The following is a 24,814-nucleotide window of genomic DNA, read 5'->3' as shown; positions in this document are numbered from 1 at the left end:
TTCTTCTTCTTCAAGGAGTAAGTATGTATGTGTGGTACAGTTTTTAAGGCAAAAGAGAAAATGTGAGTTAACAGCATGCAAACAGAAGTGAATGGCAAAGGTTTTGGCTGGGCAGGTAAACTGCTGCCCACCTCTCCCTCCCTCCTAGCCCAGAAGCAGGATTCCACTGGCTTATGGATCAGCTACTCACCCTTATGCTGAGATCCCACCTGGCAGAGGAGCCCAGAGGGCATATAAGGCAAACTGAGCTTTGCCCTAAGCAGGCACTGAGTTATGGGTGAGGAAATTGACTGGATGGTTTACTCAGAGAAGATAGGAACTGTGATTAAGGTTTTGAGGGTGAAAGTCACTGTATGGTATAGTTACCAGAGCAGATGGGGAATTGACTGTATGGAGTTTTGCTATGTTCTTTGTGCAGGAGCATACCAGGTAATGCCACAGAATTTTATAGCAGCTAAGGAAACCTTTTACAAACTTAGGAATGCAGCAAGGAGCTAAATCACTTATACCTATGGGATGTAAACATCATAACAATAGGGGCTCCCGCAGAGCTTTTGCTTTGAATGCAAAAAGGTACCAGGTTCAATACAGCTCCTGATATTGCCAGATAGAGCTATGAAAAACTTCTATTTGAAACTAGAGTGCAGAAAACACAGAGCTGATAGACTACTGATGCGACTTATAAGGCATCTTCTTAAGTTCCGCCTATTGTCAGCCCTGGACAACCAATAACCCCTGCTTAATCCTTCCTTGCATGAGAACAGCAGTGACAGATCTAGCACCTATACAGTCTCTAGGTACAACACTGCCATTGTACTGTCTTCAGTTTGAAAGATGCCTTCACTGGTTGAGACAACAGAGGTAAATAAACTCCACCTCCCCTGGCTGCATCTATGATATTGGTCATAGGCTCATATTGTCATTTCCTATATAATATCTCTTCCACCCATCCTCACCCTCTATCACATACACACAAATTTGCCAGTCCAGTCAACTGTTACTATAATTCACAGAATGAGGGGAAAGACAACAAAACCCCTACTGTGGCACTTTAGAGAAGGGCTTGGAGACCTCTGGCCCCACAGGGAACTCATTCATGCAACTGATATTTACAAAAGCAGCTTTCAGCTTTACTACCCACCAGCTGATAAGCAGCAAAGCCTCAGGCTTTAAAGTATTGCACAGGGCACAAAGCACCCGAATGGTGCTTTGAAATCCCAATGTCAAGACTTCAAAGTGCCCAGTCATTTGATGTCACTGTGATGTCAGCTGAATGATAGGTGGGCAGCCTGACCCACCTGTCAAATTTAGATGGCAAAGCTAGGATCCAATAGGGATCTGGCCTGCAAAGCCAAAAAGGTTGCCTACCCAAATATTAGTAAGATGCACATCAAAGGGTGGGGATATATGTGGAAGTGTGGCCTAGGGAATTACAAGTCCCTGCATTCTCATGAGAGTTGGGAATGGGTTTAAGTTTACTTGTGGAGAAAGTCAAACTTATGCAGAAAGTGTTCCTGCTTCCCTTATTCACTCAGTTGTTTCTCTAAACAAAACCTGCAGCTACACATGACCACATTCTTTTCCATGCCTGGTATTCAAGGTAATATTCATACCTTGTCTGCAGCCTCTCCAAACACAGATGCCTGGCTCCCCGTTTCCTTCACCCATGCCATTCAGCAAATTGATTAAACATGTTTTGTTACTATTACAATTCATTGTGATGCTGTTTTTTCTATCCCCTTCCAAATGTCAATGGCACGGGAATAGTGGTTTCCTGACAGCTGGGCCAGATGCCCCAACACAGCTGAGTAGTTTTGTCTAAGCTGAGGGCTGGCCAGTTGCTAGGCAACTTTTGATCTAGCAACATGGAAAGCACTTCAATTATAACCATGCAAATAGTTGTCAGGAGGAGGAGACTGGTTTAATTGTTGCCAATAGTGCAGCTGGACAGAAGCCTGCATTTGCAGGTAGTCCTGCTGTGGGATCTTTCCTTGTAGCTACTATAAATATTAGTGTTGGGAGGGGTGTTGTTACAGGTGAAAACTGACGCAGACAGACCAAACTCAGGCTATTAAGGCTTCTAACTCTGGAAACCAACACCTCCCATTTTGGGGATAAGGAGCACTATACTGCTTTAGGTTTAGTTTGTAATACAAATAGAAACAAAGCCAATAAAGGTGAATGTGCCTTAAATCAGCTCCAACTTTACCACTTTGTGCTTCAAAATGTGTGGCATGCTTCTAATGCAAAAGACAAGGTAGTGATTTGGAATCTGAGTGTGACCTTCCAGATACTATTGGACTCCCACTTTCCATCCCAGTCAACATGGCCAAGGATTGGGGGTGATGGGAATTGTATTTCACCAACATCTCGAGGGCCACAGGCTCCCCATCGCTGAGATAATGCATGGAATGCTGCTCTGAAAAGTTTCTTGACTTTCGGAGGTGGGTAAGACAGGAGGGTGGGAGAAGCAATTGCAATATATCTTTGCCTACCCTTTCACTGTCAAAATAAAGAAAAGTAGAGAGAATTAAATCAGGGAGTCCTCACTCCTATAAAGTTGCCTCCAGGTTCCACCGGAACATGGTATTAGGATGAGTGGACACAATAAAATGTAACAAAACAACTTCAGGAATAAAAAAGAGCAGGAAGGCGGAGTTCTGCTTCTTTGGACCAGAGAAATGTAGTCAAGCACTGACCTTGAATTGTCCTCTTGAAGAAAGCCTTGCAGGCCTCACACGAAGCCACCCCATAGTGGTACCCTGATGCAATATCACCACACACCAAACACAGTCTTTTGGGCATTGAGTTCAGCATGTATTCACACTTGGTTTGTGAATCTTCAGCAATGGTACTGGAGCAGTCATCATATCGTTTCCTGACAGGACCATTACCCCCAAGACCTGGGGCAGAAGGATAGAGCGGTGGCGAATCTAGCCCATTCTGATGTCCATTCATGGTTGAACTGTAGCTCCCACTGGCGTCAGAGGAGCCACCAGGGCTGTGGTGATTGATGCTGTCCGTCAAGGAGGCGGGGCTCGATGGTTCCGTCTTGATATATGACGAACAGCTAGAATCAATGTGTCGATCCTTGCTTGACATTCTGCAGAGAAGCCTGAATTGTAAAGAGAGAGAGAGAGAAGTTTCTGTGCATTAAAGACAATGCTCTTTAAAGGCAGCACTGCAAGGGCTAAGGACCGCACATCATTCATTCATTAGTCAATACCTCTTGTTCTACATGAAGGTAATCAGCATAAGGGCATGACAGAGCTTTATCAAAGCCTTAGACAGGCAGTAAACAAAAACTTTAAAGAGACTGGATCCAGTTTATTCTTTGCTCTCTACTTCCCCCTTGCCAATTTTCCTTAAATCAACTCTCTAAATTCTAAACTGTCATCAAAGGTGACAATGAATTCAGCACCAGGCTTTTCCTAGAGCTTACCTCCCCATCCATCCACCCACTCACTCACATCACTTGCAGTAACATACTAACAAAGGGAGCTAAAACTTTATATATATATTTGATGAGCCAAATATTTTCCTCAGTAATTACTATTCGTCAGCATGTTTTATTAAACCATAACTGCATCCGTTATTGATTGAACCTTAAGAATCAGAGAGTAAATCATTTTTAGGAAGATTTTATACATACAGCTATTTAGTAATGGGTCATCTCAGTTTTCCGACAAATAATTAAGGTTTGACTCCTGTTTCACAAAATCTAAGGGGGATGATTCATCAGCTATAGCTGCAATTACATTTTACCTATTATCTTAAGACTAGCCAATAATAACTGTGTAAGCACCCCATACACCTGCAAGTTCATATGAGGTAAGTAGGTTGTGGGGTTTGTTTGTATTTTTAATCTTTTGTTGGAAGTCGCCTAGAGTGGCTGGGGAAACCCAGCCAGATGGGTGGGGAATAAATAATAAATTTTCATTATCGTATGTTTGTTTTTAATGGAGGAAATAGAGAGAAGTTGTACTTGCTAAAATATTTGATACTGTACCTAAAAGTGAACAGACATTTGAACTTGTGGATTGTCTCCCTGTCAAAGGAGTAAAAATCGCTCACTTTTTGCAAGTATGGTATGCAGCAAAATTACAATGTAATACCATGTGGTCTGCAACTGAAGAGACAAAGATGCGATGACAATTAGCATGTTAAGTAGACTCTTTGAAATTCTTCCAGGAATTCACTAAATGCCATTTCACCCATTAAGAAGAAGCTTGAGTGTAGCCATCACTCCCTTACTAGTGTACCAATTTGATGCCTAAATCTAAGAGCTATTAAGTATGAAAGAGTCCCTAGAAACAAGGGACAACAGACTTCATAATATTTCCTGAGTAGTTACCAAACTTAAAAAGGTTTTATCTGATTAACTTTTTGATTTCAATATGTTAAATGCTAATCAATTAACTCATGCACATTTACATATTCACAGCGAGGCCTTTTTATGATCATGAATGAAGATACTGAGATTTGGTCAGAAGAGTTTTCTTCTACTTAAGAGTATTCAGTTGAATTTGGGAAGGGAACAGAACTGTGACTGTTTTTAGCTGGCAGTGCTTTGGTTCTGTCCTCTCATTTAGCCAACAGTCTTCCACTGTTATTTTCATCACAAACCTTTGCTAGTTTCAATAGAGTCAAGGGTTATGCTTAATTTGTCCTCCATGGAAGCAGCCCTGAAATCTTTTCCCAAGGCACAGCTGAGGCTGGGACGAGTATGCTCCGTCCCAAGTCTCATGTTGCTTTGCTCAAACATTTCAAAACACAAGTAAGAAGTTAAATATTGCTTGTGATTTTTCCTAATAAACTGGCATTTTATTTCTATTTTTTAAAAAGTTCCAATTGGTTACTCATAGGCACCAAGTTTGCTCATCCATGTTGTTGGATTAGAAGCTCACATCCCCTCTCACACTTGAGCAGTTCTCCCTTGTTCTTGTGGTTTAGAGAAGGTAAGAAACAGCAGCAATGTCCCATTCTGATTATTAATGTCTTCAGACTAAAACTCAATGAAAAGAGATGCCACCTGCCAGAGGACTCAGGGTGCGGACAGGGCAAGCATAAACAGAGACTGACTAGTAAGACAAACCCACATTTAGAAACTGAACATCCACACAGATCAATTTGAAAATGCAGCTTAAATAAAATAAGAATGCAGCTTAAATCCACAGAAAATGCAAAATGTTACATAGTTAGATCATCATATTAAAATTACATATATACTGCATTTGATCCCCAAACAGGAATAAGTTTTGGATGCACATGTACTTTTAACCTGTTTATAAAACACAAGCATGGGTAAACTTAGAGTCTATCTATTTGATTTTTTAACAAGCAGGACAACTGAGATCAATGCAACCAAAATAGATGGTTGGAGTAGGCAGCGACCAAAGCTGGAATTTGGGGGGGCAAATAACTTCTGTTAGTATCAAAACTCTAATTACTCTTTGCAAGGGAAGGAAGTCACAATTCTCAAAAGGACTTTATTCAACATAAGCCCACTGAGATTTGGAGTAAGTTTATCGTAATATCTGTCTCACTCTTTCTGATGCTTAGAACAGTTAGCTATTTTAAGAAAATATAAGCATAATACAAATATATGCATTTTTAAAAATTCCGTAATCTCTATCTATGTAACTCTTAGAGTCAAACTACATATGTCAGTGATGGCCAAACTTGGCCCTCCGGCTGTTTTGGGACTACAATTCCCATCATCCCTGACCACTGGTCCTGTTGGCTAGGGATGATGGGAGTTGTAGTCCCAAAACAGCTGGAGGCCCTGCTGCAGCAGCTTTGACAGTTGTCCCTCCAAGCTACTACTGGCACTGAAAAGCATCCATTGGTGCCAATGGGAGCTTTCCTCTCATTGCCAATAGAAGCTTTTGGGAGTAGAGTAATTCTTGCTGGAACCATAGCAAGGGTGAAGAGGCAAATTTCCAATACCCATATGTTGTGGTGCCACTCTTGCCCAAAGAAACCTGCAGCTGCTATTTGCATTTTTAAAAAAAGGTTCATGGAACTACAAGTTTAGCATCAGTTTGACCCTTTGCCACCAGAAGCAAGAACTCTAGAACACATAAAGGCTTAAACTTTGATGGAGATTCTCTGGGAGAAGGTAGTTCCAGAGGTGAGTGGCAGCCACAGACAATATTTCTTTACATGCCCTTGTAGTTTGAAACTGGAGCACTTATAGTAGACAGACTTCCCACCCTCTGCCCCCAAGTGGATTGACAACTAAAAGAACTTGGGCAAAATAAATCACAGCTGACAATGTAAATATTGAGAATTATGTTACTAGTCAAAAGAAAAGTTTGCCTTGAAGATCTAAAAGCCATTAGACAAATATCTGAGTGACTATTACAATGATAAAGATAAGTAAAATAATTATAGTACCCTATAAGACAGAAAGCTTTTTTTAAAACAACAACAACAACCAGGAGGGGACCCTGTCTTTTCTTCTGCATCTGCTGCCTTGTATTGTCATAATTAATAAATAGCTCTCTTGACTCTCACCTTCCACTCCTGGCTAAGCACTTTTCTCAAGTCCACATTTGAAAAAAGTGGATCAGTGCTGACTTACGGCAACTCTATGAATTCCTTTTAATTTAGAGTACTTATACCACTGCTCAACTTTTTACCTTATAATTACTGGATAGCTCTCACATACATTATGATCTGTGACTGAAATGAGAAGTTATACAGGTAGTACACGGCCTTTCCCCCCACGGCACCAGCCCCATATCCCAACATATATTTTATTTAACTGTGAGAGAATTGTTTGAAAATTTAATCATAATCTACCAATAACAAACAGATAAAAAACTATATGACTTTTAGAAGACACCTGAAGGCAGTCCTGTACAGGGAAGTTTTTAATGGCTGATGTTTTATTATGTTTTTAATATTTTGTTGGGACATGCACAGAGAGGCTGGGGCAACCCACTCAGATGGGTGGCATATCAATATGATGATGATCCAATGAAATAAGATATCAGGGTTATAACTGCTGCAGACTGTAGTTATTTCTTAGCCATGCAGTACTTGGTGATTAGTCCACAGTGAGAGTTTGCCAGAAAGTTGCTGTTCTCTTTAACTATCGTTTCAATGAAGTATTTGATCAAGTTGCAGCTCATTCTGGCACCACCCATACAATGTCACAGATGGTGCTTCCCCCTTCTTACTATAACTCCTCTCTGTTGTGATTTCACAAAAAGTTATTGAAGTATAGCTTGCAGAATTACCTTTAATTTACAAGTGTGGTTTTGCAACTCCAGTAAATTGCACACTGATTAACTTCCCAAATACATACTGGTACCTGTTCTCTTTTCCCATGCCCATGATGTAAGAACCAAAATATTAGCCATCATCTTAGAAAGAGCAAGATGTCATCAACATGGGACCTGGTAATTATTAAGACTACAAACTCCCAGTATCTTTGAAGTTGTGATTTCTTAGTACAGTGGTACCTCGGGTTACAAACTTAATTTGTTCCGGAGGTCTGTTCTTAACCCGAAACCATTCTTAACCTGAGGTGCGCTTTTGCTAACGGGGCCTCCCCCCACCCCCCATTATTTCCGTTCTCATCCTCGGGCAAAGTTCTCGACCTGAGGTACTATTTCCGGGTTAGCGGAGTTTGTAACCCAAAGTGTTTGTAAGCTGGAGCATTTGTAACCTGAGGTACCACTGTACTAACTTAAGTTTTATCTGACCATGTCTATGGCTGCAGGTGCAGGCAGGTTCAAAATCAACAACCACCACTGCACAGAAAGGAAAAAGGAACACAAATTATGTCAATGAATGAAAACTTGGCTTAGTTCCCGGGAGAATAGGACCAAACATGACTCAAAACAAGGTAGATGGTGCAACTAAGGATATTTTTTGTTGTCATTGTTAATTATTATAAGGAAGAACACAGAGAGGAAGGAGAATCTATGTCTGGAATAACTAAGTGGAACAAAATGTTGCAATGTTGAACATGGGTGCTTCTGTTCAAGGTTCCAGCTACCACTGTGCCAAAGCTTGTCTTCCAATTTCCTGAAAGCTGTCTTTCCCTGCAGATAAAGCTTCCATTTTTCTGCCTCTTTTCAGGGCGTGCACACATGCGTACACACACATATTTCAGTGAGTGCAGTGTTGAGCTTACCTTATTGTTGTGAGGTGGCCAATTGTGGTGTATGTATTTTTCTTTCCATTAAACATTTCTCCATGCAGCTTCCCCAGCTGTCTGCACTTTCTGATCTGAAAAAGCCCATGGAAGGATTTACCTCATGATGTCTTCCGCCGGGCATCAAATGACTCATAGGAAGCCAGGGAGGCTGGCTACCCAGCACCTCAGAGGAATACATTTGCTGACTTTGTTTTTTGAAGAGAACTCCTTTCTTTCACCTTTTAAAAAATATTTCCACACTGATTTCTTTAAAAACCTAAAGGTCTTCACTCTTTAAAAACAGAGAGCAACACTTCTCAGAGACATAGCAAGCAGTCTCCCTACCTTCCCATGCTTGCTGGAAAGGGAAGTCAAGAAGATGATGAAGTTTTCAGGAAGATTGGGCACCTGGGAAGGCTGCATGGCAGAGAGTGCCAAAGATTATTTGTGAATGTAATGAGGCACTCGGTCACAAATATCCCTTGACCATCTTAAAAACAAATTAAGCACAGCAACAAATCAATGCAGTTCAGCTGTGACAATTTCACTCAAATTTTCTTTACCTTTTGATAATTTAATGTAATTTATTTTTATCAATTGGTGGAGTTTTTTAATTTTTAAAGAGAAAATTTTGGCACATACTACTTCCATGTAGGGCAATCCACTCCCACCCCGATGTTTTCCATTTTTCCTTTCTACCTGCTATGGTCACTGAGTGAGCTCAGTCCTCGTTTGCCATATATTGGGAAGGGTTGCCCAATTAGGTTTCAACTTTGCTACAATAGAGTTAGCACTCATCACTTGAGTCCACTATTGCTGGGCAGATTTTAATTTTTTTAAAAGACCTCTAAAGGAAAACAGTTGCTTCCTAATTACTACTTAGCTCATTACACTGAAGACGTACTGGTGCCACAATTACCATATTCCAAAAAACTAGTTCAACCTTAATTCCCTCTTTCTCTGTGTGCATGATTTTCTGAAGCTCTTTTATGCAAGCCTGAAATATTCACAACTGTCTATAATTCAATTGTCAGCCGGTGATTTTTATTCTAGACCTCACTTCAATCTTAAATTAGAGGCACTAAAATTCACATTAACTCTAAGAGGAATGTAGTGAATAGGACTTTATTTCAAAAGAACACCTTTTTGTCAGAAAGAGCTATTCTCAAGATGATGGCTTTATCTGCATTCAAAGTCCAATTCCACATTGTGCTGTTAATACAGATTTTTTTTTTTTTTAGGTCACAGCAGATTAATAAAAATCTAAATGTAGTTAACGTTTACAATGAGAAATTACATGTGTCATATTTAAGTGTACAATATTTATTTTAAAGCCATGGTAGGATTATTTTCCTCTTTATTATTGTTTTTATTCAATTGGCTGGTAACTCCAATTGTTCTTCAGGTGTACCTAAGGGCTGAGCCCATCTTGCAGAAAGGATGGTGGACATTTGTAGGGCAAATGCATGAAAAAGCAGCTTGTGAAGTGTCACATATATGCATGTTTGTTTGTTTTTTTCTGAGAGAAGGTACGTTAAGCAAACAACCTGGAGAATACATCTCTTTTCTCTGTCAAGAAATACAGGTAAGTAATTTTCATATATACCTAAATTTATAGGGATGCCTTTCTATACTTGAGATTCTTTTTTTTAAAAAAATGCCTATCCCTTTTTATTACAGAAAAGTGTCTGGTCACAGCCCCATAGACTGGGATGTGGGGTAGGGTTAATTTGAAGTAAAGTAGATCTTTTATCTGTGTAATGGGAGTTCATAGCCTCCAACTGCATACCAAGACAGTTAGCAACCTCCCCTACTTAAATCCCTACAACAAACAAAATACTAATATTGCATGCCACAGCACATTTCTAAATTTTCTTAATAAAAGCTGCTAAAGATTTTAGTTTTTCACTTTGATAGCTATGATGAATGGCCACTGGTCACTATAAGGCTAGGGCCAAGAAACCCATTGAGCAAGTCAATTTTGAAATTAATTAAACACACATGCAAGAGCACAGAGCTCAGCAGATGCATAATCCCTTTTTTCAGCCAGGTTCTTATGGAATACTAGGAATATTAAGCATCCTGGCTCACAGCTTTATTCTGACCTCATTATGTGGCAGTAAGTTCCATATTTAGGATTTGGCTAGTAAAAAAAACAACACAACCCTATTTCCAGGAAAGTACAATGAAAATGGACCAGAGTTTTAGCTGTAGTGCTATAGCTATTTGGGTCAAAGTTTTGCAATAATCCTGGACAAAATGTTTCCATTTTCAAAGGACTACTCTCTCTAGAATCTTACATGGAAATGATATTCAATTAAAATGAATCCAACTTCTAGGATGGTGTTTTTAGGATTGGGCGTAAATTACAAAACAATACCATTATTTTTATTTCTATAGCATGATCAATATATACGTATTAGGGATGTGGCCGTCCCTATATTGAATTCCTGCTTGGCAGGGGGTTGGACTCGATGGCCCTTGTGGTCTCTTCCAACTCTATGATTCTATGATTCTATGATCTCCCATCAGCCACAGTCAGCACTGCCAGCACTGCCAGCGTCAAGAATTATGGAGTTGTAGTCCAACAACATCTGGAGGCCCATAGGTTTTCCCCTCCTGATATACATAGTGGGTGATACTCAGTTGTGTGTTTTCAGGAGCAGAACATACTTCCACTCATGCAACAGGACTTCCCCTTCCTCTCCTCCCGACCCCCTGCAGCCCCAAAGCAGCAACAAATCAGCTAAGCAGGCTTGGAATGGTGTGCATGTGGATATCAGCGTTTTATAGTGTTTCATAATCAAAGAAACCTCTTCCTCTCAAACAAGGTATCTGTTTCTAGTGAGCTTCCAATTTAAACTTTGACAAGGAAGGCAGAACTCGAATCCGGTTCCTTTTCTTTTGAAATCTGGTCTTTAATAACAAAACCATTAGTTTCCTCACATATACCTGTTGCCTCCATTTCAAAAGATTTTACGACCCTAAAAGTACAATCAGTGCTTTAGCAAAGCCAGCAAAACCCAGAAATTATTTGTATATTCTTTTTCTGACTATAAATGAGAATAAATATTTGTGTGGAAGGAAACCCAAACACATTGCTCCCCCTTCTCCGACACCCAAGTCACCTCAAGACTCTCTCGCACAAGCTCTCGTTACTGAGTTGAGTTACAATCTCAGCTGAGCTATTTTACAATGAGCACTTTTTTCTGCCTCAGCTAATTGCACTCTAGCAAAGTGGCAAAATGTGAATCACTTAGCAGGAAAATGGGCACCAGCTGCTATTGTCAGAGAATGGCAACGCCGAAGAAAAGGAAAGCGACTGAATGAAGTGTCATGTCAGAAATCAACGGTGCAACGTGTGATTTGAGAAAACATGACTACTTTACAGAGACAGGGTGTCATTATGGCATCACTGTAATACGATGCTTTGACAACTGCTGCGTCTAACATATCATCATTGCATTAAGGTGCACTGGCTTAGTTGGAAAAGGAATAGAAAAGGATATTTTTCCCTTTTAATAAGAAATATCTTGAGGTGTGCCTGGTTAACCTAATGGAAGAGGCCATTAATAGTAAAATAATCAGAAGTAATTCTGGCCTATATAAATGACAGTCAAAAGCGTATTTCATTACTTTAAATAACATCTGCACAGAGATTAATAAGAAGCAATTTGCAACTAAAAATAGGCTTTTTTTCTTATTTTGTCTGTAAAATTTACTTCCATCGTCTTGAAAATTTATGTTGCTTTTGTTCTTGGGGGGAGAGCCTACAACATCCCTTGGCACCAACTGCGGTGAAGGAAGAAGTGGTAAAGAAAGAGATATCCCTTCACGGTAATAGCCATGCTGCAGATAACTGGCAAGGGGGGGGGGGAATGTGTCACAGAAAAAGGACACACAGTGAAGAAAATGTTTGAAAACCTATCCTCTTGACCCTGTTCTCTCCTTCCTCTTCTTCTATTAAATATAGTGCACTAACTTAATGTGGGAGCACTTCCAAGCAAATTGCTCCCCAAATAAATAAAAAACCCAAGGTAATAGTGTGCACACAAGGACCATCTTAAAAAAGCATTGACGAATCAATCTCTCAAAAATGGGAAAAGAAATGAAATGGTCCTGGTGACATCACATGATTCTGCAAACGAGGACTATATTACAACACACAAGGATTAAATCAGAAGCAGTAAATGCAAACCAGCATAATTTACCTTGCGTTAATTTCCTTGGGTCTATTCCAATTCAAAGTAAGCACCCCTTGTTTATAGTTCTAAATACTATATGTAGGCAAGTGGCAAATCAATAAAACGATTAAATGCATAATAATACCATGTAATTATATACAGGATGTTTTGCATAATTAACTGGCTGAGGTGTTCATTGATATAATGGCTATTTAGGTAGTAGAGAGCAACCTGTAAGTCTATAAAACACACACATTTTATATGAATTAAGGCTACACAGAAACCTCTTGTCCTAATCATCTAAATCGGGCTCTGGCATTATATGACAGAGAGAATGTATGTGCCTTTCTTTCCTGCCAAGTCCAAATCAATTCTTATGGCATTACTCTATAACTAACATGATATTTCACTAGTAATCACCATTACCCTGATGACTTTTAAGTAATGTAATAATTGAAAAAATACACTTGGATTAAACAAACTACTGCTATTTAATCAATATTATTGAGACAAACTAAGTGTTTTAACAAGTCTGTATATATGCACTAATGCAGCTTTAATTAAATGTGTCTTTAGACATGCACTGTTTCTGCAGTAGACAAAGCTGATGGATCTTTAAAGGCCATGACATGCTGCTAGATTTTTGCTTGTGGGGTCAACATTAGCAGCACTGGCAGGCAGTGGAAGGTAAATGTTCTTCTACCACCCAAAACGAAACAAAACAAGATTACATGGCCTTATACCCTTGACAGGTATGTGAGTGAGAGACATTAAAATTAAGTCACTTTTCAGTATGTCCTACACATGTAGATATGACACGTGTTATTGTTTTTTTAAAAAAATTCAAAGGTAAGGAAAATATACAGTATTTGAAAAAACTAAATTAGTAGTATCAATTTTCACATGTGTGTGTGTATGTGTGTGTTTTTTTTTATTTGAATACATACACACAGAGAGAATTCAGTTGTAACAATTTCATGAACTACTAAGAAACATTCTCTTAAGCTTTTTGAGAAAAAACCCAAATAACTAATTTCTACAAGTATCAAGTCTTTCAAAAAGAAGTATGGCTCAACACAGGGATGTACATTTGTATTCAGACAATTTGGTGTTCAGGCTCTCAAAATGAATGTTGACAATTGATGACCAGAAGTGGATGACAGTTAACTTTAAAACCTGCCAGTGTCCAAAATGATTTTTTGTTTTAAGGAGTGATAACTTGTAAGTGTATTTGCATTTTTGCACGCATACACATACATATATGAAAACATACGCACATCCCTTGCCATGAAAGGAATTTAATTTTCCCCATGTTCTTGTTTTTAAAGTCCTCTTTAAAAAAAACCAACCCAGTGCTGTGACACCAACAATGTCACTCATTTTTTTAAAAAAAAACCATAATATTTTTTGTAGGTTTCATGACTTCTACTTTTCAGTCATTATTCTTGGTCTTTTAGATTTTGAGAAACCCTGTCATATTCAGGACAGAAGCTTTTAATATCAAGCAAAATTGCAGCTTCACCAAACAAGGAGTTACATTTTTAAAAATTGGAGGCTAAATATTTCCACAGCAGCTCTGAATAAAAAAAAACACTCTGCTTACCCCTGCAATACAGCTTATACATAGGAAGCAGACTGGGGATCTATATAAAAATGAGACATAAAAATGAGTATAAAACTAGCCCATGCTCAAAAGAACACAACATATTAAGAGTTATTGGTGGGAGGTGCAAACCTAGTCACTCCTGAATCTGTTTAAGATTCGTGCCTCAATTACAATATGCCATAAAGCGAAACTAAAGTAAAAATAGTGGACATGTAGAATCATAGTTCCTAAAATTATAGTTAAACCGTAGCTTAGAAATATAATAGCTGTGAAATTCTATTTTTCCTATTTCCATTTCAATATTTCACATTGAATTTTTTACTCAAGGCATGAGTCACTCACATCCGATTACATGCTAAAATATGACAGGTAAACAGAGCCCAGTTCGCAGCTAGGAAAAAGATTTCATATTTGTAAGAGTCAATCCTGCACCTTTTTGAATAAAGCAGTTCAACTTTCCAAGGCATTCAGGTACCAAAGAGTGTTCCAATCCTTCCATAACATTTCGATTGTGTACGGCATTATAAAAATAGCCCTCTGGATAAAGTGTTGGGGAGAAAATGGTGGTCCACAATGCTCAGCAAGAGACTCATTCCTAGTCTCTTGGATAACGACAAACCCTGGATAAGGACAAGATATTTGGGGGGGGGAGGGGAGAAAACCAACAGTACTTTATTCAGATCCATCCCAGCAGCAGAACACAGTCCTGCCACCTTCCTTTGATTCATAGGAGCCCCCTGCATTGCCAGTCAAAAGGTTACAGATAAGGGAAGGGTTCTTTAGCGAGTCAACCATCCAAAGAGGTGGATCCTAACACACTTTAGGTCTGGCCCACATACACAAATCCTCAGTCAGCTCTAGCTTCCTAGAGAGACAACACTTCTTGGAGTGGCTTCAGCACGGATCACTGGAGCTGTCCAAGGTCCTTTTCTAGCTACTCTCCACTTGACCAGGCACTGTTAGCTTTCCCTGCAAGCCTCAAGTTCCCATGGAACTTGACAGGTGGCTATATCACCTTAGGACACCTTCCCCTCCACAAGCTTCATGTTGCTTGGCTGTGGGGTGGGACTATCAGGGCAGACTGAAATGGGTACTATTCTGCTTCATTAAAAAAGGGGGTCTGGTCTTGGCAGAGGTTCAGCAGATCGTTTTGCCACCTGATCTTTACTTCCAATATCTGGTCCGGCTGTTATGTAATGTTCATGGCATCACAACCTGTGCATTAGCCAGGGACCATAGAGTTTTGCTGGAGGCGAGTGGGGAACAAAAGAAATCACCACTTAAAGGATATTGAGATTTGGACACATCGGCCAGTCTATAATGGATGCCAGACACAGCCCAACATCGGTGCCTATAGGAAGCATGAGCAGGCTATGGCATATAATGCCTTATGCCTCTTTTCCTCCCTTGTTTGTCCAGCAGGGTTAGTCTCTTCCTGGGGCCACTCAGCTGTCAGCAGCATTGCAGGGCCAAATGGCTTCACAGCAAATTCATGGAAGCTGTAAGCAAGAAAGCTTTGGCCCGTTTTCAACCAACCTTGGTCTGTCTCCCATCTCTCCCCAGGCACACTGTTTCACTTAGCAACTCCCCATCCCGCCCCTCTCTCCCACACACCTGGAGAAAGCACAATTTTTAAGGAATATTATAATCAAAAACTATATTCTGAGGTATTCTTAAAGCTGACTGAAATAGTAGAAAGAAAGTCGGCACTGCATTCAGTCCAGAAAACAAAATAAAGATACTACAAAAATAACGGAAGATTTGTTCCAGGACGTAACAGGCTTTTCAAATAAGGATTATATTGAAGTGATTACAACATCAAAAGCAGTTACTTGTGCCAGTCACAAATCTGGTGCTATGGATCATAAGTGCCTACTGTTTGTCTGTCATTTTCAAAAGGAATAAGAAAGAAGCAATAAAAGAAAGGAGAAAATATAGCCAAGAATCTCTAAACAGACTCAAGAGTCCATCTTTTTAAAAATGATTGCTACAATATATTCATTGAAATTATTCTACTCAAGTTGATTTTATCAGTGATCTGACTTAATGATTTCTGCTGTGTCTCTTAGAACTATAAGCTGGGTGTGAATAAATGTCTTCACACAAACAGGTGTGTTTATCTCACAAAGCCTTTTTGCAGACGACACAGAAAACTAACTTTTTAATCTCAATATAAAAAGCAGTTTAAACCAACAACAAATAACTGTGCTATCTATTGAAGAAAAAGTTTAGGCAGGAAAAAAATATGTGTCTCCCTCCAGCTGATCCCAATTTCTTCCCCCAATCCCTTTGCCCCATGTCCTCATTCTCAAAAGAGAAAAAGGAGGAAGAATAGCACTTGGCAAGTTGTGAAATGACAGTTTTCCTGCAATCAACGTTTAAGTGAATGTTTGTCCCAGTGTGTTACACCATGCTGTCAGCTAGCAGCAGGGAGTCGGTGAGTTGTTACTACATTTGATTTGACTGCCAGTAGGAAGCTTTATTTCCACCAACTGTTAGTTGCCAGCTCTAAGGATCTTGTCTTCACTTCTTGAAAGAGGATTTCTCTCTCTGTCTCCCCCCTCCCCAAATACTCTGTTTCATGTTTGTTCCCCTAGCTTCGGAGAAGTCTGCCATTCACCAAGATTATGCAGCCCACTCCAGCCAAATGCAAACTTGCCATATTAAATGCAATAAGTGAATTATATTATTAAGCACACCAGAGGGCTGAATTTGAAATCTACTTTCCAGGGGAGTGATGGGAGAGATCCATTTACATAAACAAATAGATTGTCTGGAATTACATTCTGATCTCTGAAGAAAAAAAGATCTGGGATCAAAGACATTACAAATAGCTCTGCAATAATTTTGGCAATTTATTAAGCTCTTCGCAGATCTGGCAAGAGCACTGAGTGCTACTTTTAAAGGCTTCTTTGTAAAACTAAAACAAAAAAAAACGACACTAACTTTAGCAGTCATTTGCAATTCTTTCTCCTTACACAATAATGATTCAGATAATTAAGAACTAATTAGAATGGATCTGACAACAACTTCTAACAATGAAAAGCATCTTTAGGAAAATGGTAGCATATGCGTCAGTGTGGGGGGAAAACAAACTCCTATGAGACTGGCTAAGAATTCAGCCTGAATGGAAAAGTAATTAACACTAAAGAGCTATAACTGTAATTAAAGAAAATTTCATTAAAGGGAGACAGGTGATCCTGCTTTCCTAAATATGACAAGGTGCTGTATAAAAATAAAATAGAAGTCGGTTTCAGTGAGTGGAGCGGGAAAGCCATGTCTTTAACCAGATCAAATTCTCAAAATTGGCTGTCAAGACGGGATTGTTGTGATTTATACCCGTCTATCAAGTGCATGAAAGAGAAAGACCAAGAGAAAAAGAGGCAAGCTGCTGTCGCTTCCATTTGCAAAGCACCTTTAATTTCCAATGCACACCATCTGTTAACAAATCTAATTCATATTCTCTCCCCCCACTTTAATCTGATTTAGTTCTGTAATACTAATTCTTCCACTACCCTTATGAACATGGCTCTCAAGGAAAAGCTTTGCTTCTGGGTTGGTAAGAAATTGAATATTATACAGTTAAGGTTCTGGTGACTTAAGTGAAGCATGCTCTCCATTAAAATGCACTCCTGGTAAAGGGATTTGTTTCCACCCAATGCAGAGATATGGAATTTCTCGCATTTGGAAAGGGGAGGAAGGAGGAGAGAGAGAAGAGAAAACCAAAAGGGAATAAAAATGATGATAGGAAAGTAGGCTGGGGACATGAAAGCAGAGGTTGTCATAAAATACAATTGTTGTCAAGTTTAGTCACTTTCAGTACTAGCTATAAAATCACTTTGTCATGGTCTCATACAGAAAGCTTGAAATTGTATTTTTGTTACGGGAACCAAAATGAGCTGAGGGTATAATAATTTGACATGAGGGTGTGTGTGGGGGGGGGGGAAATATTTCCTTCAAAAAGTGTAAAGTGCAAATTCACCCAAGGTAGTGTAATGAGAGAGAAAATGGTTTGTTTTGGGGTTGTTTTTTGTTAAAACTGCTGCTAGAGCAAGACAAAATGCACATTGCATCCAATTTCCTACCCATGTATGTGGAAGTAGTGGTATGTATTAAGAGCTAGCTCAGAAGCCAAGGAAGCAAGTTAGAATCCATGATGTTTTCCTTATCACCTCTACAGCCATAGCCAACCCCATAGAAATAGCTCCCCAACCTTCTATAACAAGCTGACCATGTGGGAATTATTTGAGGACTCTTCCTGTTATCTGCTTTTCTTTCACTGGTCTAGGGGATAATAATTCAATCTCAGGGAGGATAAGATGTTTAGCTACTGACCAGAGCTTTTTAGAGGGAGAGGTGAAGCAAATGGAACTACAGTGGTACCTCTGGTTACATACGCTTCAGGTTACATACGCTTCAGGTTACAGACTCCGCTAACCCAGAAATAGTACCTCGGGTTAAGAACTTTGCTTCAGGATGAGAACAGAAATTGTGCTCTTGCGGCATGGCGGCAGCAGGAGGCCCCATTAGCTAAAGTGGTACCTCAGGTTAAGAACAGTTTCAGGTTAAGAACGGACCTCCAGAACGAATTAAGTACTTAACCTGAGGTACCACTGTAGATAGAAGAGAGCCAGCCCTTTCATTAGGGGTTATTTGGTGAAAGCGTAGATTGGGAAGGCAAGCTGAGGCAAATTCAAGAAAGGTAAACAAAGTATCTTCCAAAAGACAAGCAAATAGCAGGATTGTTAGGTATGAGGGACCAGGGGGAGTCTTGCAATGATAAAGAACAAAGCAAGATCAGGCAAGGTTCTGTCAAGTTATAGAATCTGAGCTGGGGTGGGGACAGTGATAAATCACATCAAGGAGATGTATAGCAGAGAGACGTGTGTGTGTGTGTGTGTGTGTGTGTGTGTGTGTGTGTGTGTAGAAGATCCCTGGTTTAATCCTGAAATTTCTGGTGAAAGGGATCAGGGAGTGGTTGATGGGAAAGATCTCTGAATGAAACTCTGGAGAACTGCTTCCCTGTCAGAGTAAGCGAATATGAGGCTAGATGGACAAATAGGCTTACTCAGTGTAAAGTAGTTCTCCATGCTCCTACATCCAGAGAAAGAGACGGGACAGTCACAGAAGGGCTTTTTCATAGAGATGCAATTGCTATGAAGAAACATGTTTCAACTCCCAGGAGATCTCCCAGATCTCCAGTTCAACTTTCCATTGCACATGTCCCAAACAGTTGCTGAGTGTATTGCAAAGAATACTGGAATGGCTTGACCAGGAAGGCACTTGTATGCTTCTAAGAAAGAATCCATCTTTACTCTTAAGGGATCCTAACTATGAACACATTGGTGGACCAGTTTATAAAAGGGTAGGTGAAGTAGATAATACAAAGTACTCCCTTGTTTTATTCTGCAGCTATTTAGCTTCAATATATGAGCTATTGGCAATTAATTAAAATGCTTAAAGGTGTCTGACCACGCATCACTTTGATAGGAATTTCCTGATTGACTGCAGCAGGATCCAAATCATATACTTTAGACCCTTGGGAATAGACTTTTTTATTATCTCAGTACTGTTTTTCCAACTAGAGAATTTTATGTTCAAGGACTTTCTACTAAGGATCTAAAGGCAGCTTTAGTTTTAACTTGAAGATTATTCTATATTTTCTTCCAAAGCTGATAAATGTAATGTGTCTTCTTTGTCTGCCTCTTGTCCCCCCAAAAACTTAAAACGAGAAAACAAAACAAAAACAGCCAGTGGCACAAACAGATTTAGCCAACACAGAGAGTAATGTGTGAACAATGTATAGCTGTGAATTGCCCAAAGGTTCATGTATTTTTAAAAAATCTTCAACCAAGATATGGGTGAGATAAAACACCAAGGGAGGAAAAATGCAGTTTGGAAAACAATCAGCAACATGTACACTGTAAATTGAGATGGATGACATTCGAATGCCTAAAAGGAGCTATATTAAACCTGACACAAAAAGTTTCAGGGACATGAACAATTAAAACTCAACTAAGCATCATTTAAGGATGTTCCTTTCATTGCCCGACTTCAAAATTTCTAAACTGGTTTTCACTGAAAGTGCTCAGTGCGAAGAATGAAAAAAAGAGCTTGCTTCCACGAGCAGATTTTGTGTATTATACGCATTTCTAACACGTCCTTCATCTTTCAGTCAAATTAGGATACATTCACAGGCAATGTAAATCATCACATAAAACACCTATTTAAAGCACAATAAATTTAAATAAACCAATAGCCACTTATCCAATAACCTATTTCAAGACAGCTATTCTAGTTCAGTTTTGCTTTAGTTCCCAGAGACCCAATGCCTGTGCAAAAGGACAAATGGGAAGATGCCATCTTTTGACCATGGAACACCAAGACTTGTTCCCTGGTATCCTAGGGAACCTGGCCCGGCAGTTACTTTTGGAACCAAGCTAAAACTTTTCTGTTTTATCAAGAAATACATCAGTACATAGTGGCATCACTATTTGTTCTGAATTGGTGCCAGAACAGGAGAAGCAGAGAAAAGAGATTCATTATACTAACTTCTAGTGTTATTTTGAAGGCCTACTGAAATGCAAAGATAGAGAAGGGGTAGCCCACCAGTTATTGCTCCCAATGACCTGGCCAATAGTCAAGGATTGTGGAAGTTGTAGTTCAATAACATCTGAAGGGACCACATTATACGTTATAAGTAGGGCTGCCTCTGAAGACAGTTCAGAAAATCCAGCTGGTGCAGAATTTGGAAGCCTGGTTGCTCACCGGGACAAGACAGTGTGAGCATATTACACAGATCCTGACCTAAAAAGCCTTAAACGGCTCAGGACTGCAATACCTAAAGGGCCGCATCTCTCCATATGAATCTACTCAGACCCTGCAATCATAATCTGAGCCCGTTCTTCACGTGCCTCACCCGTGAGAGGTTTGAGGTGCAGCAACAAGTGAACAGGCCTTTTCTGCAGTGGCTCCCCATTTGCGGAATGCTGTCCCTGAAGCGGCTCGCCTGCTGCAATCATTACCTATCCTTAGGTGCCAGGCAAAAATGTTTTTTTAAAACCAAGCATTTGGCTGATTAACATTATATGGCCTTTTAAATATGTATGTGGGAGGGGATTACTGGTTTGTTTTGCTTCTGCTCTTCATTTATTGTCTTTTGTGTTTTCATTTTGTATTTTTATGTTGTGAATCACTCATTCTGTGATCTTCAGATGAAGGGTGGTGTACAAATTTAATTAATTAAATAATTTTAAATAAACAAATGTTGGCTACCCCTGGCCTAAGAGTAAATAGAAAACCATTCATACCATCTGCCAGGGATCTGCACGAGCCATAAGATAGCCCAAGATCTCAATGCATTTTGGTACCACAAGACCCTGAATATAAGAGCTTACAACTAAAGGGACAAGCAAATAGCTGTTTGGAGTGGCAGCACTAATCTCCGGATGACAAACTACTTCTTTAAACAACGGGGAAAATTTCCTTACAGAATTAGGACAACCAAGTTTGAAGAAAGAAAAAAAACTTTTTTCAAGGAATAGAAAACTCTGAGGAACATCCAGTAACCTTCTCAGAACCAGATGCTGTGGACAGGGAAATTTGTCAACCATATGAGGCTGCCTTATATTGGCCCAGTCCACACATCACATTAAGCCATAGTTAAAAACACACGTTTAATGTGACTGTGTAGCATTCAGAGAAAACACTGGTTATCACTTGTGACTTGTTCAGAGAGAAGCAAACCAGGAGCCTGGGTTTCCATGTCACAACAAGCCAGACTCAGGATGGTTTCCTGGGAGCGCAACTGTGGGAAGAGCAAGACAGGAAGAGAGCAAGAACTTGCACACAGCTCGTTCATGTTAAACCATAGTTTGTTTTTCATCTATAGTTTTATGTATGGGTCTTGATCTGCTCTAGAATCCTTATATTCTTACATTGCCTGCTAACACTATACCACAACGTATACTGCAACAGTAGTACAGGAAAACAGGAATGATTGCATACAAATATATAGTGGTAAATTCAGGACAGAGGACCAATGACTATACTAGTAAATAAATTCACCGATAAAGAAATAAATTCCATTATATCCATATGCTGTTACTGTACAGTTTTAGCAAAACAATTTGTGTACTATAACTTTGCATTCACAAATATATGTCAACAATACTTGCTTCCTAGTGTCAATAAAAAACCCATATAAAATAAATATAAAGGATTCCCATTTGTCTTGCCTTCTACAAATTCACTATTTAAATTCCTAGATAGTTAAATAAATAGATATATTTATTCTTAAGACTATTCTATGTGTAGACTAATGTTTTATCATAAGAATCACACACACACACACAACCTTTTCATCTTTTGGGATTTTAGCAAGCATGCTGACAAAGTCTAAGAAAAACATAAAACCTTTGGCTTTTCACAGTTACATATTACTATGTGTAATTCAAAGTTATTTATGCTATTGGCCTGTGTGCTAGAGCTTTGCCTTTGGATTCACAGAGCAAAGGTCAGGAAGGAATTGGCATAAATGGATTTCACTTCTGTGTCTGTATGAATAAAGCAAGTGAATTCACATGATAAGCATCTTCATAGAATCTCAAGATGTCTGTTTATTTCTAAATGAACAAGCCAATAAATATATTTTTCTTTTTTAAAAAAATAAAAAATAAATAGAATAACATGGTTTATATTTTCTCTGATTCTTTACCACCTATGATAGTTACTACAGCTAAATGCTTACTATTTCGAACATACCCACCTCAATGAAATGTTTAATATATGCAGTAGTCATCACTCAGGCACAGTGTTTCATTATGTTCACTGAGTATTTGCTTCAAAAAGGGTACAAGGTTAGGCCAGCAAATGTATTTATATTCTATGTGTACACAAAAATCAGCTGACATCTAATGTGGCTATTTTAATGCTAGAGGGATTGTACTACATTATTTCTTGGCATATCCAAAAGATTCTCTCCAGCCAACTGGATTCTATCAGGAGTTTTTTTTGTGTAGAGAAAACAAAATCAGGATTAGATAGTGCATCTGAGACATTAACTAGGTTGGCATACAGTTGCCAAATCCAGTAAATTGCCTGTAAATCTCATTGATTTCAGTTTAAGAATCAAATACTCTAGCTGAATGTTTCTAGAACTTTTAAGAGGAAACAAAAAGAATGTCCCTAAATTGTCAGAAATTGAGACCAGAGTAAAGTTTTATAGTATATTTGGGAAGTAGGGGGGAAACCACAGGGAACTAAGTGTTACTCAGAATTGACCTTTTTGCAATTAATAGAGCTAACTTAGCCATGTTTATGAATTTTAGTGGGTCTACTCTGAATACCATTCATTTTTTTCAGAGGGGTTAAGCAGCTCAGGTGATTAAGCAGCTCAATCTTCCACCATTCCAGACTACTCTGTTAAAAAAAGAGGACACAATTATCCACAAAAAACAACTGAAATAAATTGGTAGTGTTCTAGAGAGTTCAAGTGCACTTCAACACTGCCTGTTCAGGAGAACTTCCTAGTTTCCATATGGAAGATGAACAGTTTATATTTTATTTCCCACATATACCAAAAAAATTCATATAATAGAAGGTAACTCTTCTAACATCCCTCCCCCCAGTTTGGAGACTTCCTAACTGAGGGCTATACCATCAAGGTCAAAAATGGGCCATAAATACGGTTTCCCTCTTATTCCACTGCCTGGCTGTATCAAACATGCCGTCAAACCTAAAATGAGATATCTTCTAAAACATCTGTCACAGGAAAACAAATAAATGATAGTCAGATGATGATGTGTGATTGGTTGACTCTGCATTACAGAGGGACTGCTAGTCTAAAGGTTTTTATTAAATATGAAAGCTTAAGATTTATGTTATAGGTGATAAGGCCAAGAATGCTGTAAAAGTGAAAAAAATATGGCAACAGTATGCAGTACATCACTGGCAAGATAATTATTTATATAAAAAGTTGGCATTCTTAGACTTCCAATACATAGCGGATGAAATTCATATATTCAAAGGAGACATAATAATAACCTGTCGCCTGGTGGTGATGGATATGTTTTTAATCCAAATGGCCACAATCTTCAGTCTACCTGTCACAAAGGGACAGGAAAAATTGGAATTTTCCTTTCATAATTCTTAAAGTTGAAAGAGAAAAACCTAGAAGCATGATAAGTGGCTCATTCCAGTGGACAGATGGACAGGCAATACTATAAAATGAGCACCACAGGGCCACTGCTAATGCTCTTTTCCCTCGTTACACTCTCAAACCCTATGACAGGAATAGCATCCCTTGCAATGAGCATCCCTGTTTTGTTAAAACAAAATCCCCAAATAGACACTATTAAACAAAATGCATTTAAAGTATCTGAATACTGAAGTGAAAATCAGTCTACAGATATAAGCGGGGAACTACTTCAGGTATTACTAGGAATGCTTGCCTTTGATGGTCTCCTTTGAGGCTCCCATTTCTAACTTCTATGTTACCAGAATGGCCTGTAGTTACGTAGTTAATTTAAACAAATTCACTCAATCAGTCTGCACTAAAAATAAAATAAATGTATCATTCAAATCCAATGGGGGGGGGAGGGTAGGAGTAATTTCAAACAGGCTCTTTCATCTGCTTTCCCTCCACTGAAGCTAAAGTTCATGCCACAGTTTCCTGGCTGCTTTGGGGTGATAAAGGCTTAATAAGTTGAGATACCTATGGCTCATTTGCCTGCACCTGCAGTTCTTTCACTCCTTCCTTTGCATGAGCTGCAGTTAAACCAAGAAACCTCAAATTAACCAGTTTCCAATGTCACCTGAACCAGGAAACTATGGTTAGCAGCTTTGGAATAGGTTAGGATACAAAATCATGGT

General features: G+C 39.1%; 1 protein-coding gene across 19 annotated transcripts in view; it reads right to left on the bottom strand.

Annotated features, from left to right (window-relative positions):
- ESRRG (estrogen related receptor gamma) overlaps window positions 1-24,814 on the bottom strand; it is a 485,944-nt gene that overhangs the window by 151,045 nt on the left and 310,085 nt on the right. For 17 of the 19 annotated variants that reach the window (XM_081186033.1, XM_081186039.1, XM_081186034.1 and 14 more), the window contains one exon: window positions 2,700-3,115. In XM_081186033.1, coding sequence (XP_081042159.1) covers window positions 2,700-3,115 — 416 coding nt within the window. Of the gene's footprint in view, window positions 1-2,699; window positions 3,116-8,149; window positions 8,245-22,709; window positions 22,729-24,814 lie in introns of those variants that run through there. The other 2 variants (XM_081186038.1, XM_081186031.1) reach the window with 2 other exon arrangements.

This window comes from Podarcis bocagei (genome assembly GCF_964188305.1).
Source record: "Podarcis bocagei genome assembly, chromosome: 3".
Lineage (NCBI taxonomy): Eukaryota > Metazoa > Chordata > Lepidosauria > Squamata > Lacertidae > Podarcis > Podarcis bocagei.
The sequence above is the reverse complement of the archived record's forward strand: the minus strand, read 5'-3'. Positions and strand labels throughout refer to the sequence as shown.